The 16,711-nt window shown below is 41.1% G+C and overlaps 1 protein-coding gene across 1 annotated transcript in view; it reads right to left on the bottom strand.

Annotated features, from left to right (window-relative positions):
• The window catches only part of LOC146854821 (adenosine deaminase 2-like), a 447,289-nt gene that overhangs the window by 9,945 nt on the left and 420,633 nt on the right, over positions 1-16,711 (bottom strand). Inside the window, exon 8 of the mRNA XM_085652183.1 lies at positions 4,425-4,582. Within this exon, the coding sequence (XP_085508309.1) occupies positions 4,425-4,582 (158 nt within the window). The remainder of the gene's footprint in view (positions 1-4,424; positions 4,583-16,711) is intronic.

A 16,711-nucleotide genomic window follows, 5' to 3' on the forward strand; every position in this document is an offset into this window, starting at 1 on the left:
GTGCCCCGGAGCAGGACTGGTTTCATAGTATGTTTTCCTGGCTCACCCTGTGGGTGACCAAACGGTGCATGTCATTGCTTTTGGTTCTCATTTTTGTACTATTATTTTGTGGTTTCCTACAGATGGGGGTTTCCTGCTGTAAAAATACAGTCCTCAAAGTAGGTAGTATGCAAATAGCTACACAGCAGACACAACAGAAACAAACCCAGCTTCAAATAATGTGACTGTCATGACCTAAGAGAAAAATGATGTAGTTGAAAATTCAACAAGAGTAGGGAATGTTAATATTGGTAAATGGTAAATGCAATGTACGCCGTAATATATGTACACATAATAATGAGAATGTCGGTAAATGCGATATCAATGACCGCCATGTTATATGTACGTGTAATAACGAACTTGTATCATTGGAGTTGAATTCTTCTGAGATGACCTCCCCTTCAACCCGAATCAGAGAAACGTGGTCAGACAGGTCCTGCGACCTAATCCAAAGCTTATCGAATGACAGGTCACAAGTGGTGTTGCACTTAGCCTGAAGGCAAACTTGTGAATAGGGAAAACCAAGATCGTTCCCACAGATAGGCAACTACACCACAAAAAGTTCAATGGGACTGGCCCCCCAAAAATACGTTAGACTAGAGAGGCGCACATTCCCAAAATACCACAAAGTCAGATGCCACATGTAGTTCGGAACACTCAGCCAATCAGAACACAGTATGTACAATACATGCAGTGTTTACACACGCCCCTTGCCGGACATCGAGACACATACACACTGGCCCACATTGGGTCTCCACAAAAGAGCCACCTGTGCCCCCGTATCAGATGGTTGAATGTATGGTTCATGACTAGATTTACGTACTCTACAAGAATGTGTAATTGGTTTATTGCACTTCAAGAACAGTATATAATGTTGGCCAAACCTCTGTACCTTGACCCAGTCCTCAGACATGACTCTGTTGCTGCTCTCCCGGCCACTGGGTTTTATGACACCAACTTGATCCTGTTTTGCCAAACACTTCTTGTCTTTTCATTTTTTCAAAGTAAATTCATATCAGAGCAACAGTTGGCTGCAGGACCTGACGTTGGAGTTGGCCACCAGCCCTAATTTACAACCAGGGTCTCTTTTCTTTTAAAAATGTTTAAAAACATTTTGTTATTTGATTTGCGAATCCAACCTACCAGACATAAGCTTCCCTGCCTGATACTGTGAGCCCGGGGCAAGGTTCATGGATCCTTGCTGGTTCCACTGTTCCTGAACTAAGTTGCAAACAATAGGTCAGCAGTGGCCTGTCTACAGGAACCAGGCTGTGAATCATGTCCTGGATCAGTGATTTGCACTTAGGATCTGTAGCATACGTGGGCCTTGCTGGGAACCACAGAGCCAGCTGATGAAACTGTGAATCCTGTGACAAAATTGTTTTTTTTTTAATTTCAAAACAAGGGAAGGGATCCTCCCCCATTCAACGTCCTGGAATCATGGTGTTCTCAACCTGTCCACTTGTCTGCCCTTTTACAAATACTTTTAGAACAGGGACCAGGTCCTTGTATCCTGTATTAGAGGTGCAACATTTTTTCCTGATGTTGCAGTCAGCCAATGAGATCCTTTCCTTCTGCAGATATGTCTCCAGATCTGCAAACCTGAATTGGCAGATAAGAGAAAAAGCTTCCTCAGCCAATCAGATTCAAATCTTTTTCAATTTTAGTGACAGCAAGAATAATGAATATGCTTATAATTCTGGAACTTAAAAATAACGGGCCCGATTCACAGAACTAACTTAAGACAAAATCCTAAACTTACTACCATTTTGGTATTCACAGAAGGCACTTACTCATTTTGGTATTCACAGAAGGCACTTACTCATTTCGGTATTCACAGAAGTTAGGAGTCCTAACTTTAGGACTCCTAAATGCCTTCTGTGAATACCGAAATTCTTAAAATTAGGATTTTTCTCAGTTTAGGAGTAGTAAAGTTAGGACTCCTAACTTTACTACTCCTAAACTGAGAAAAATCCTAATTTTAAGACTTTCTGTATTCACAGAAGGCATTTAGGAGTCCTAAAGTTAGGAGTCCTAACGGTACTACTACTAAACTGAGAAAAATCCTAATTTTAAGACTTTCGGTATTCACAGAAGGCATTTAGGAGTTCTAAAGTTAGGAGTCCTAACTTTACTGCTACTAAACTGAGAAAAATCCTAATTTTAAGACTTTCGGTATTCACAGAAGGCATTTAGGAGTACTAAAGTTAGGAGTCCTAACTATACTACTACTGAACTGAGAAAAATCCTAATTTTAAGACTTTTGGTATTCACAGAAGGCATTTCGGAGTCCTAAAGTTAGGATTCCTAACTTCTGTGAATACCGAAATGAGTAAGTGCCATCTGTGAATACCATAATGAGTAAGTGCCTTCTGTGAATACAAAAATGGTAGTAAGTTTAGGATTTTGTCTTAAGTTAGTTCTGTGAATCGGGACCAACAACTTGGCCATCGTACGTATGAATTAATTATGCTTCAACTCCATCTTTAATTATTATTCATTTAGGGGATAGTGTTTTGTATTGTTGCATTTTATTCTGTATTATTATTGATTTAACCTATCTAATATTTTGCTATTGTTATGTTGACAGTGAGGATTTTACTGTGTATTTTTCTATAAAAATGGGCTCGTGTTGGAGGTGAGACAGACTTGCTTTGAAATTCTGTGGTTTGCCTTGCCTGTCTCTGAGAACATTTCATGGTTGATGGACTAGAACTATACTCTCGAATGTTGCTATGGTGTCACATGGTCAGGATAAGTCCGGTAACAAACACCATCATTTTACATGCTCATATTTCTTAAGTTGCCTTCTTTCTTACACAGTGACTGTTGACATACATCACAATATATAAAAGTCTTTAGTGATAGGATTCTATCCTTTAACTTTATGTAATACAGATCCCAATGTTTAGTTATTGAATATAGTTCAACAATCTGTGTGAAACTTAGATTCAGTACTTTAAAACTTAAGTTCATTTTCTATTCATGACTTAATTTGAGGAAACACTGTCTGTGGGTAGTTTCATATTCCAAGTTGTTCAACTCCAAAGTTTCTGCTATCATTAGTAACAAGATCATGATTACAACAACAAAGTATCTCAATTATTTAGTAAGGATGCAGTGAATCATGAGGAAACTAATACTTGATCATGTAAGATAGCTTCTGCCATTCCAAATAAAGTTAGAGTTCAGGATTTATGGGAAATGTAGTTTTGTTTTTGTCAGTCACTATCCTATAGTGCATCACCCAAAGGCACAAATCTTTTCGCTAAGCAGCTCTAGCCTTTCTTTCCCTTGACTGGTGGGGCTGCAAGTCCATTCAAAGTATGATGCTTATGTAATAGCAGAAACATAAGCCGCATGTGATCACAGGGCTGCACAAACACCTCCAGCCCATTATGAAATGCAAAATGTGGGCTTAAACAACTGTTGCACTTCAAGGGCACTTATATAATATGCTCCAGCTTGTACTCTTGTTGAAACTCTTCTTACAAAGGAGTTTTCTACTGGACAGTAATGTAACATAATTGAAATGTAGTTAGGAGATAAACAAGGTGCAGTGCAGAAGCATACGCAAGCCAAGAAAGGTTTTTGGTGGTTTATCTGGGTAAAATCAACATTTAGGTATGGACAAGGAGAATGGGTTGCGTCCTTAGTCTGAAAACAATAAAGGCCACTTTTATCCGTCCCAATTCATGACCAATAATAAGGGGCCACACTAGACTCCAGCAATGTAGATCAATGTACGACAGATTGTACATAAGTCCTTTTGGAGAAATTACTTGTGTTGCACGAGCCTTCTTGTACACAATCTTCAAAACATGAAAGATCAAGTACACCTTTTTAGCCACCTTTTATTGTGACAGCCACATGAGCTGTCACACTGAAGCCGCTGACTATTTCCCCAGTCATTAAAAAAAAATCATGTCCTTGAGAGACACTCCTTTAGCCTGCCTACACTGGCTGGAGTGAAGTTGTATCTTGCAAGACTGTTATTACACAATAAGAAAAGTGCAAGGGACCACTGAAAGTAAATATTGACCAGGCAAGGTGAGTTGTAGTGCTTGCTGAATCTAAGCTGCTCCCTGTTGCTGGCATTCAATTTATGTGATAGCTAGAGTCTAGCACACTGCAGACAGGCAGCAGATGTTATTACAGAGAAGAAAACTCTATAGGGGTAAAATACCGGTCAGGTGGCACCCCTACAAGGAGATAAATATGTTAAGTTCAAGTCAAAACTGTATCATATTGAGAAGCAGACATCTAGCGCTTCACCTGGACTTATGAACACAGTTATTTTACCTCCTAGGTGTCCTGCACTGATCGGTTCTTCCCACTCATTGCCCAATTTCATCATGTATTTCCACTTTTTCTTATGTGCATACCTGGTTGGAGACTGGACAGATTTCTAGGGGGATATCCATTGTCCTGGAGAGTTCCAATGCCACTGGATGCTTTAAGATGGCAAATCCATGGCCTACGCGGGAGGTGTTAAGCAGTATTGCATCAAGGACATTCTCATCGGCTGGTGTACCTTGCCAATCTGTAGGGAAAGAGTCAAGAGTAATAAACTGAAACAAAAATGGAACTCATAGGAAATATATGAAAACTGTGGGGAATAGAGGAGGATATATTTAGATAAAAAAGATAGGAGGAACAAAAACAGAAGTAGAAAGAAATAGAGAAAAGAAGTGGAATACATTATGGAAAATGGAAATAGAGAGGAACAAGGTAGAGAGGTAAGGGGGGTTTGGTTTAGAGGTAGGCGGTCTTGTTTTCATTTTCTATTTGCTGTTAATTTTGGTGGGGTTTTTCGGTGTATTCCAATGTTTTCAAAAACGTTGTAAAAATCAGTGATTATTAATATTTCCTCTTTTTTTGCTCTCTAAAAATCATGGGGATGGCGTATTTTTGTGAGAAATTCACTTTTATTTTCTTCCCTCCCTCCTCCATTCGTATTATTAATTCTTCCTTCCTTCTTTCCTTCTCCTAATTTTCTTCTCTAGACCTCTTCCTTATACATTTGCTCCTCCCCAAGTAACGTTTTAATATTTCCCTCACCTTCCTGTCTGTCTCATTTCCCACCTCTCAAACTCCTCTTTTAAGCAGTCCTACAGTGTGTCCAAGATGCATGTGGATAGAGATATCTTTGCACCCAATAAGATTTTACTGCAACGGATAAATGCAACTTCCTGCTGTGCTATTCTTCATACAAATGATAGCGATTGACTGAATGAAGGTTTTCTACTTGGGACATGAGGTCTATATAATGTAAGGGGCCCACTGCACTGTTATTGCTAACCAGTATTACACTGCCCTGTTCTTTGTCTCAAGATACCAAGACATTGGTTAATAAATGTGGCAAAACTGCCTGATCCAGGCATATTCTGCTCTACATGGTCATATAGAGATGTCTGCTAAGGAATTATTATGAAAACTGTTAGCTTTACAGTCTTTGGTGACAGCAAACTCTGCTGCTGTGCCGGATGCCTTGCGTCGTATCACTGTAAATTTCAACATCGTGAATGAAGTTTACTTTACATTGCTGGGTCATGCCTGTGAATGTTTGACTTGATTACAAAGCCAGCACAAGGACGTTTGCTTATTTGAAAGCAGTACATGGACTGTGCTCCTTCCAGGCATGTGCACAGATCAATATGATTCTATTAAATATACCACTGTAATTTGTACTTTTGATTTCGTCAAGTCGCAAGCTTCATCTTGACATTGTGGCAAAAGAAATAAAATTCAACGTGATGATCCTGGGTCTGTAACATGAATATGTTCTAATTCAGTATGATGACCCAGAATGGGTCTGTGAACAGTGGCTGTCTCTTGTTTCTAAACTGCACTGTCTGAAATTTATTCACTAACTTGTAGGATTTCTGAATTAATGTATGCTCTGTAGAAAGCTCAGTTTCATCAAAACCATCAAATGGACCTCTTCTGAGCCTATTTGTTACTGTTATGTAATGCAGCTTTTATAGGAAGGTTTTACAGCCCATCACCATGTAAATCTAAGAACAGGAGTATTAGGTACATCGCCTTATGTGCGGGCATTCATTCTAAAGTCATCGTATGCACAGTGATCCGGTGGTGCTTCTTCTCCTGGACTGACACTCTGTCCATAATTCAGCTGACCCATACACAGTTCTGGGGATTTGCACATGGACAAAAGTGCACATTGATTAGCTTACCATGGCATTGTGCAATATACCGAAATATACCGAGAAACAAGACAGGGAGTGAAGAGGTATAGTAAGTCGTCGACTCAGCCTCCTCTGTAAATGGCGAAAAAACAAAAGGAGTCCACTCTCAATTCTAAAAGACCATGCTATCCTTCAGAATGTGACTAGACCCAAATGAACCGTTAGGTTTCTAGCATGAGAGAAACGTTACGTTTTCTAAAATAACCTTCACCCACCAAAAGGTCCCTTGGTGGCATGCTTCATCATCGGGTAATTCCCGCCCGCTGCGGGATGTGGCGTGCTACGACCTACGAATACGCTGGAGCACTCTTTTGTGAAGGGAAATAATATGTTTGGGGTGAGAGTGGAAGGGTCAGTAAATGAGTGAGTTAAAAAATACCTGGCTGCATGGAGAAACTAAACTTTAATGCTTCCTATAGCTGGTATTAGTAAAAATAGGGGAAGAAGGAGGAAAAAATGCTATATTAGGCAAATCCCTCTCCGGTCTACATGTTTCGAAGCCTTCCCATAAGCTTCTCTTCAGGACCTAGGAAGTTGATCCCTGTTGCCACTCCGATTACTACCTAGTGTGGTCAGCCTAATCAATATGACAGGCTACTAGACATTCATGTCAGAATTCATTTGTCCAATACCTACTTGGTATTTTCTTAAAAAAATATATTAAGGTTGTCTAATTACAGCCCCATGAGCTTCACGGGAAGGGGGAGTGCATGTAATCAAACATTCATCAAAGCATCTCTCTCACCCAAAGATCACTGCCTGCCCGTTCAACGGAGCCACGGGCAGGCAGTAATCTTTGGGTGAGAGAGATGCTTTGATGAATGTTTGGCTACAAGTGTTCCTCCCCTCCTGAGAGCTGTCCGTAGCCTTACCGTGCGACCGACACGTACCCGTAGCTGGTCTGTCCTGTAGAGGAAGTACGATACGCATAACTGCCAAAAATACGACCGACACGTAGGCTGTGATTCAAGCTCCATTCTCCGTCCGAACCGTAACTCCTAACGCTGAACCGAGTCGCCCGGAAGCAGCATCCATAGCAGTTTCCGGCGTGGCAAGTACGATGCGTACTTCCTACGCGCCGGACGGGTCGCTATGTACGGGACGTCACAGCATCCGGAAAACAAGCATATCAGCTACGATTCGCACCACAACTCAATCCATGGCTACGAGACGGACCAGCTTGCAGCGGGTACGAGACAGAGCAACAAGTAGTGTGTACGACACAAACACATCATGAATCCCATCGCGCAGGTCATACCAGTACTCTACATCTATGACCGGCTCAGGAACCGACACCGACGGCGCAGGCGGTAAGTCAGACACCTACCACATAAACAAACAACACGTACCTGCAAAATGGCACACACACACAGGGGATCCACATCCTGGCCACTAACAACAGCCCACCATCGGGGCTGCATGGCCAGCACCACTAACACCCCCACCCATAGGGGACCTGTTGCCCATCACCACTGCCACCCCCACTCATAGGGCTTATGTTGCCCATCACTACTGTCACCCCCAGCCATAGGGACCATGTTGCCCATCACTACTGCCACCTCCAGCCATAGGGCTTATGTTGCCCATCACTACTGCCACCCCCAGCCATAGGGCTTATGTTGCCCATCACTACTGCCACCTCCAGCCATAGGGCTTATGTTGCCCACCACTACTGCCACCCCCAGCCATAGGGCTAATGTTGCCCATCACCCCTCCCACCCCCACCCATAGGGGACCTGTTGCCCATTACTACTGCCACCCCCACTCATAGGGGACCTGTTGCCCATCACTACTGCCACCCCCATTCATAGGGCTTATGTTGCCCATCACTACTGCCACCTCCAGCCATAGGGCTTATGTTGCCCATCACTACTGCCACCCCCAGCCATAGGGCTACTGTTGTCCATCACCCCTGCCACCCCCACCCATAGGGGACCTGTTGCCCATCACTACTGCCACCCCCAATCATAGGGGACCTGTTGCCCATCACTACTGCTACCCCCACCCATAGGGACTATGTTGCCCATCACTAATTGTGGAGAAGTGTGACTCACTGGTTAGAGGAGGCAGACCTGGAAGCAGAGGTCAGCCCGGGACCAGGGTTCAATTCCCGGCTCGGCTGGGTCTTGAGTCCATAAATGTCCATGGACTCGATAATTCTCGCTCCAGTGCATACTCGATTCATGGGTTCACACTCTGTGACTCTGGGCAATAGCTTGCTTAATCTCCACATGGGCCCCTCGCGGCGGGATGCCTGGCTTTCACCTTGCGGATGCCCTGCTGGGTTATCTCACAGGGGAATACCAGGACGGGTTCCCTAAGCAAGCGCTTAGAGACCGCTTGTTGATTTGCGCTATATAAAATTCCTGCACATTTAATGCCACCCCCAGCCATAGGGCTTATGTTGCCCATCGCTACTGCCACCCCCAGCCATAGGGCTTATGTTGCCCATCACTACTGCCACCCCCAGTCATAGGGTTATTGTTGCCCATCACTACTGCCACCCCCAGCCATAGGGGGCCCGTTGCCCATCACTACTGCCACCTTCACTCATAGGGACGATGTTGCCTATCACTACTGCCACCCCCACCCCCACCCATAGGGGACCTGTTGCGCATCACTACTGCCACCCCCACCCATAGGGGACCTGTTGCCCATCACTACTGCCACCCCCACTCATAGGGACTATGTTGGCCATTATTACTGCCACCCCCACCCATAGGGCACATGTTGCCCATCACCCCTGCCACCCCCAGCCATAGGATGGGTGATGCGCCACACATCCAGCATACTCCAACATCAGGTATGTCAGCAAAATACATCCCAATAACTAGAACAAAAGTTATGCTCTACCTGTTTGAATAACAATAGATCGAATAGATCTCACTGATAAATAACCCAAAAGGGTCGCTTACGGCCACACCATTTGGAAGAGAGCACACAAAAAACTATATATTGTGATTAAGAATTGTATTTTTATTTATTTTTTGTTCAATAATTCTCTTGATATATAAACAAAAAACATATGCTCAAAATGCGCATACAATGGATTTTTGAAAGGATATATACAAAAAACCAAGCTGGGCCCCCTCAGAGGGGTAAGAGAAGTGTATAAACGGTTAAATCACATTCATGCTAACCAAGCAATCCATACAATCTTACACAATCAACCAATACATTGAACATGCATTTTCTTTACATTAAAAATATTTTTTATATACACACAAGAACACTCTCCTCAAAGTCTTGGTGTATCTTGTTTGATGGACACCACCAGATCATACAAAAAAACACGCCGACGCGCGTTTCGGTGCAATCACCCAACAATCAGGGTGCCACCTTCTTCAGGGCTTTATTTATATACGTTTTCTGTAATCCAGGGGGCCTGTAGAAAGTTAATATTGAAAGAAAAAATATCTCATTGGGCTAATAAAAATAATTTTTCAGTTATTATCATCGTGTACATCAATTGTAGGTTAAAGAACATCAATAAATGAATGAAATTTATTCACAACTCATTTTTGGACCAAAATGGTGTGGCGATCAGGCGCTCAAATTGGGTTTCAATTTAACGAAACAAAATACTTTTTAATAAACAAATACAATATAAATTATCAGAACGTAATAACCAAAGCAGCTGCACATTGTATGCCGCCTCTCACTGGGTAGATTAACCTTGGAGAAACCAAAAAAGATGTAAGGACCCTGACATAGATAGTGCTATAATTGTAAAGATAACAACAACAAAAAATAGAGAAAAGAGTGAGTCTATGGTACACTGTATAGAATTTAACACTCACCCGAGTTTAAATCCTGAGGTACATCAAATTGATAGTAACGAGAGCGCAGGAAAGGATGTAGGAGGAATCACTCCTGTAAGTGTACTGAAATGGGATAAAAATGGAAGAAGAGAAGCACCCATTTATAGATCGTTTAACAAAGGTTGGACTTAATTAATTCGTGAATGGTAAATCAACCACTGCTTGCCTTGTAAATTGTACGGTAAAGGATGAAATCAGGCAAGCTTCAAGATCGGTAAAAACCCCTTGTTCTGTTCGTACAGGTGGTCGATTCCTTTAAATGATAACAGGCTAAAAGAAAAAACATAGAATTAAACCAAAACATGAGCTGAAAGTAAGGTAATCCTAAATGGTGATTTTATATAGCTCATGTCTGATTATCAAAGATCCTCAAAGGACAAAATCTGGAAGCTTAAATTTCGTAAATTATGTATTGTCCTGACAGAGTACGCAATGATTAATAATAACTATTTGCTAGGATCTAGGAAGAGGCGTCATAATGGAGATGAGAGATTAGTTTCCTTATATATCTGAACAATCAGAGGAGTAAAGGCAGTCTGAGCTGTCTAATTAAAGTTTAAAGATCCCATTTCAAATAGAGTGACGATAGAAAAACATATAAAGTGAACAAAACCCAACTAAACACGGATACGACAAAGTGAGTACTTTTCAAGAAAGCGATAAGCTTACTAATTACTAACGGCTTCGAGTTAAATGTCGGGAGGTTCAATCATACCTTTAGATCCATAAAGCGATGATAGGAAGCCTACTGGTCACGTCACGGTATCACGAGGTACTTGGGAACATTGTATCCCGAGAGCAAACGCTCATACGAAAATATTGGTTTGAACGAGGCAATGTAGTTGGGCTAAATAAGAAACAATAAGAAAATAATTTTTTTTTATTATAGACAAACATTACCGCTGAACGAGTAGCCCAAAAAAAAAACCAACACTGAGTTTATATCGAAGTGATATAAGTATCTAAGAGCCCGCATCAAGTGCTAGGGTGAAAAAGTAATCTGCACATCTAGTTCTTTACCTTATAAACAGGTTCGTGATGCGTCAAGCCGATGCGTGGTGGGGATAGCGTTATTCCGAGTGAATGGTTACCGCTACAAGTAACCGCGCGAACGGCGGGTGTGTAACTAGGTCTTTAAATACAAATGTCAACCAATGAGAAGATACCAAAGCCCTGTCGTCAGAGAGCACGTGATATCGGCTAGATTGTCAAAATGCCGATTAGTGCTCAGTGCTAACCGGGATGATAAGTTATATGATCAGTTCGTTCCTTGATTCATCAGCCGGGAGAGAAGGAACGCATAATCTCCAAAGTGCTCAGAATGCACGTGTTGATGAAGTGAAACAGAAATGTTTCAAAAAGAACAGCACATGAGGTTCATTGGATGGAATCGAATCAGATGTAAGACAATATACTAATATGTAAAAAATGTAAAAAAATATTTTTTTTACAAATCAAACAACGAGGTTCAATTAGAATAGTCAATAGGTTTGATTGGAGAATCTGACCATAGAAAAATCAAAATGGTTCACTGTAATCCGGAAGGTTACAGCGATGGAATGTAATTAAACAAACATAATATTCTGAAAAAGGAGGTAATCTAGGAGAATAGTGGATGTGCTCAAGATATAACCCAAAATGAGTCAACATTTAAAGGGCCAAAAGAGATGGTTGAAACGAGGCCAGCAAGGTGTAATCCAGCTAGAATATTGCTCATAAAGGTTATAGTATCGCGTTCTCCCATGGTAAAGATTCGTTTAGGCCATTTTTTTGAGCATCTAGAAGAAATATCCAAAAAACCTCACGTTTTTTGCGGATGTTAGTGATGTTAGTGCCCTTGTGGCTGTGTATTTTTTCCAAGATGGTGTAGCGTAAATCACTTTCATTGTGATTCGCCTCTTTCCAATGGGATACTAGTGGAGCTGAGAGATTATTACGTCTAATGTTTGATTTGTGCTCTCCAATACGTACCCTACATTCCCTCGCGGTTTCTCCGACATAGGGTAGTTCGCAGGGGCATAGAATGACATAGATACAATTCGAGGTACGGCAGTTGGTCATTTCCCCTAATTCTACCGAACGATGACGGAAATTGATTCTTTCACTTACAATGGCGTTGGCACATGCGTGGCATGTTCCGCATTTGTGGTGGCCGCGGATAGGTTGGCTACCAGTGATGGATTTCTGTACAAGTGTGGTCTTGGAGCTTGTGTATTTGGCCTTGACTAACAAGTTCCTCAAGTTTTTGTTACGTCTAAAGGCAAATAAGGTTTGGGAATCCTGGGTGCACCAGAGTCAAGGTTTAGCAAATGCCACTGGGAATTAACAATATGTCGAATTTTGTTGTTAATCGAGGAGTGCTTTGTTATACATACCAGTTGTTCGGTTTGTTTTTTCTCTTTGGGGACAAACAACGTGTCCCGATCGTAGTAGCGAGCTCTTTTGAAGGCATCGCGTACCACTTTTTTAGGATACCCCCTTTGAATGAATTTTTGTTTCATAGATTCTGAGTGGTAAAGATAATGCTCAATCGAGGTGCAGTTTCTACGAAGACGTAGAAATTGCCCAAATGGGATACTGTTTTTCTGGCTGGACGGATGGAAACTGTCAAAATGAAGGAGAGTGTTTCTCGATGTGGGTTTGGTGAAGAGTGATACTTTCAATCGAGTATTTTGATGTTCCACTACTACATCCAAGAATTCCAAACTTTGGTTACTGATCTGGGCAGTGAATCTCAGGTTGGGATCTGCCAGATTAATCCATAATAGGAATTCATCGAGATTGCCCCTATCGCCCTGCCAAACGAAAAAGATGTAATCGATGAAGCGTGCCCAATAACGGATGTTCTCGTAATATGGGGCCACTTCGTTGTAAATGTTCTTTTTTTCAAAGTGCCCCATGTATAGGCAGGCCACACTTGGGGCACATGATGCCCCCATGCTGACTCCTTTGATTTGATGGTAGATGTCCCCATCAAACTCAAAGTAGTTTTCCTCCAGAACAATTTTAAGACATTCCATAAGGAATTTGCTGTTATGTAGGGTCGTCTGGGTGTCCATGATATCCTTAATCACCCCAAGAGCATCTTTCTGTGGGATGTTTGAGTATAAGGATTCAATATCCATTGACACTAGGAATTCTTTATGGTGATTGAATTGAAGGCCCTCAATTTTGGATATAAAATGTCCAGTATCTTTGACATAAGATTCCAAGTTAGTCACCATCGGTTGTAAAAATTTGTCAATGTATTTAGACAAAGGTTCAGTAGCTGATCCGATTGTGGAGACAATCGGTCTCATGGGGGGGTCAGTTTGATTTTTATGTGTTTTAGGGACCCCATATATGATGGGGAACCTAGTAAATGTGGGGGTAAGATATTCTGCTTCTTGATGGCATATTTCTCCCCGTTCAATCGCAGTTTCCACTGAGCGTAGGATTCTCATTTTTAGTTTGGGTTCAGGATTGTTCAAGATCTTGGTATAATGTTGGGGGGATTTCAATAAATTGTCCATCTTTTGTTTATAGTCATCGGTATTAAAGATGACAATCCCTCCTCCTTTGTCGCAGGGTTTTATTGTTACCTCAGGGTTATGTTTCAATTTAGTCAATGCCAATTTTTCTTCTTTGGGTATGTTGTTGGAAGCATATGGTATAAACCGCCTTCTCAAAGCATTCCACTTCTTTGCCCACCTGTTCAATATTGGGTGTGAAATTGGATGGTGGTTTCAATCCCGATAAATTATTGTTAGGAACAGAGTCTGTAATGTTTTGAAAGAAGATTTTTAATCGTACTTTACGAAAGAACACATGTAGGTCCTTCATAATTTCGAATCTGTTAAGGTTCATAGAAGGAACAAATGAAAGGCCCTTCGTCAGAAGAGTTTCAGTAGAATTGTCCATTTGTTGGGACGACAAGTTGAAAACTGGGATTTTGGTTAGGTTCTCCAATATTGGTTGTGACGTGTGCGGATGTATCTCTGTGGTTGTGCTGGTTCCTGGAACCTCTGAGTTGTTCGAGGTTCCTGGAAGTTGCCTCTTAAGTGTGAATTTTGATACTGACCACCAGATCATACAAAAAAACACGCCGATCTGGTGGTGTCCATCAAACAAGATACACCAAGACTTTGAGGAGAGTGTTCTTGTGTGTATATAAAAAATATTTTTAATGTAAAGAAAATGCATGTTCAATGTATTGGTTGATTGTGTAAGATTGTATGGGTTGCTTGGTTAGCATGAATGTGATTTAACCGTTTATACACTTCTCTTACCCCTCTGAGGGGGCCCAGCTTGGTTTTTTGTATATATCCTTTCAAAAATCCATTGTATGCACATTTTGAGCATATGTTTTTTGTTTATATATCAAGAGAATTATTGAACAAAAAATAAATAAAAATACAATTCTTAATCACAATATATAGTTTTTTGTGTGCTCTCTTCCAAATGGTGTGGCCGTAAGCGACCCTTTTGGGTTATTTATCAGTGAGATCTATTCGATCTATTGTTATTCAAACAGGTAGAGCATAACTTTTGTTCTAGTTATTGGTTTTGTCCCCTATTGCTCTCCCTATATTTAAATTGGGGTACCCCTATTCTTAGTGGATATTCTTTTCCAGCCTTGTTTGCTGGGGGGTTACTGTTTTTGGTTTGATTCATTCCATTTCCGGTTTGATTCTGCACATTTCATTCCATCCTCTCTCTCTTTTCCATCACATTGACCTTGGACATATAAAAAAATTAAAAAAAGGAACGACCTAACAAAACAAATATAATTCGTTTTTGTTCTCAGCTTTGACGATTTTGTTCTCTTTTTTCTTTTATCTTTTATCTTTTTCTGTATTTTACATATCTTACAAGTCTATTCATGGATAGTATCAAAACATTTGGTTTCTCGGATGAGGACTATGCACGCCTTATAGGTTCAGACACAGAATCAGATAGACCATTTTCTCTTTCTAAAGGTCCTAATGAGGAATGGACAAAACTTTATTATCTAAAGAAAAAAACTAAACGCACTGAAACACATGCAAATTTCATTTTGGAATACCTTAAAGCAGGTACAATCCCCATCGGTCTTAGAGTCAGAAACATCCCTGGTCTCTTTGTGGAAATCAGGTTATTCTTAGAAAAGTGGGCCTTAATATCAAACAGATGCTCACGGGATTGGATGATCCTCATTGTGGAAACAGCGAGAGAAGTTATCCGTCTATTAAATACTGAGATATCAGAACTCGAGGGGAAACTTAAACTCTCTAGTGGCCTCGAAGAAGGCAAGAAGAAGCTAGAGGAAATTACATCTGAACTAGATTCTTTTAGCGAGTATCTCCTTAAAAGAAAAACCGACAAACTCAGAAAGGACATTAGATTATTCTCTCAAGAGCGAGCCTATCCATTCCTCTGGGAAAACTTCTATGCTCCATCAGGCGAATATACGACAGATTCACAACGTAATAACAAACGAGTAGTAACTTTCTCAGACACCACAGACTCAGACAGTGAGGGATCCCCTCATTACAATCCACAATCTCGATTTGGCACAGAAAATTATCAGGGACAAAACCGTTTTTTAGGGAATCGAAGGGGTGGTTTTCGCCCCAGATATCAAAACCAATACCAAAACCAATATCGAGGTCAGTATCAAAATTCACACCTAAGAGGCAACTTCCAGGAACCTCGAACTACTCAGAGGTTCCAGGAACCAGCACAACCACAGAGATACATCCGCACACGTCACAACCAATATTGGAGAACCTAACCAAAATCCCAGTTTTAAACTTGTCGTCCCAACAAATGGACAATTCTACTGACTCTTCTGACGAAGGGCCTTTCATTTGTTCCTTCTATGAACCTTAACAGATTCAAACTTATGAAGGACCTACAGGTGTTCTTTCGTAAAGTACGATTAAAAATTTTCTTTCAAAACATTACAGACTCTGTTCCTAACAATAATTTATCGGGATTGAAACCACCATCCAATTTCACACCCAATATTGAACAGGTGGGCAAAGAAGTGGAATGCTTTGAGAAGGCGGTTCTCAATAAAATCCAAAACGCCTCAAATTTATACCATATGCTTCCAACAACATACCCAAAGAAGAAAAATTGGCATTGACTAAATTGAAACATAACCCTGAGGTAACAATAAAACCCTGCGACAAAGGAGGAGGGATTGTCATCTTTAATACCGATGACTATAAACAAAAGTTGGACAACTTATTGAAATCCCCCCAACATTATACCAAGATCTTGAACAATCCTGAACCCAAACTAAAAATGAGAATCCTACGCTCAGTGGAAACTGCGATTGAACGGGGAGAAATATGCCATCAAGAAGCAGAATATCTTACCCCCACATTTACTAGGTTCCCCATCATATATGGGGTCCCTAAAACACATAAAAATCAAACTGACCCCCCCATGAGACCGATTGTCTCCACAATCGGATCAGCTACTGAACCTTTGTCTAAATACATTGATACATTTTTACAACCGATGGTGACTAACTTGGAATCTTATGTCAAAGATACTGGACATTTTATATCCAAAATTGAGGGCCTTCAATTCAATCACCATCAAGAATTCCTAGTGTCAATGGATATTGAATCCTTATACTCAAACATCCCACAGAAAGATGCTCTTGGGGTG

This window comes from Triturus cristatus, chromosome 4_1 (assembly GCF_964204655.1).
Source record: "Triturus cristatus chromosome 4_1, aTriCri1.1, whole genome shotgun sequence".
Lineage (NCBI taxonomy): Eukaryota > Metazoa > Chordata > Amphibia > Caudata > Salamandridae > Triturus > Triturus cristatus.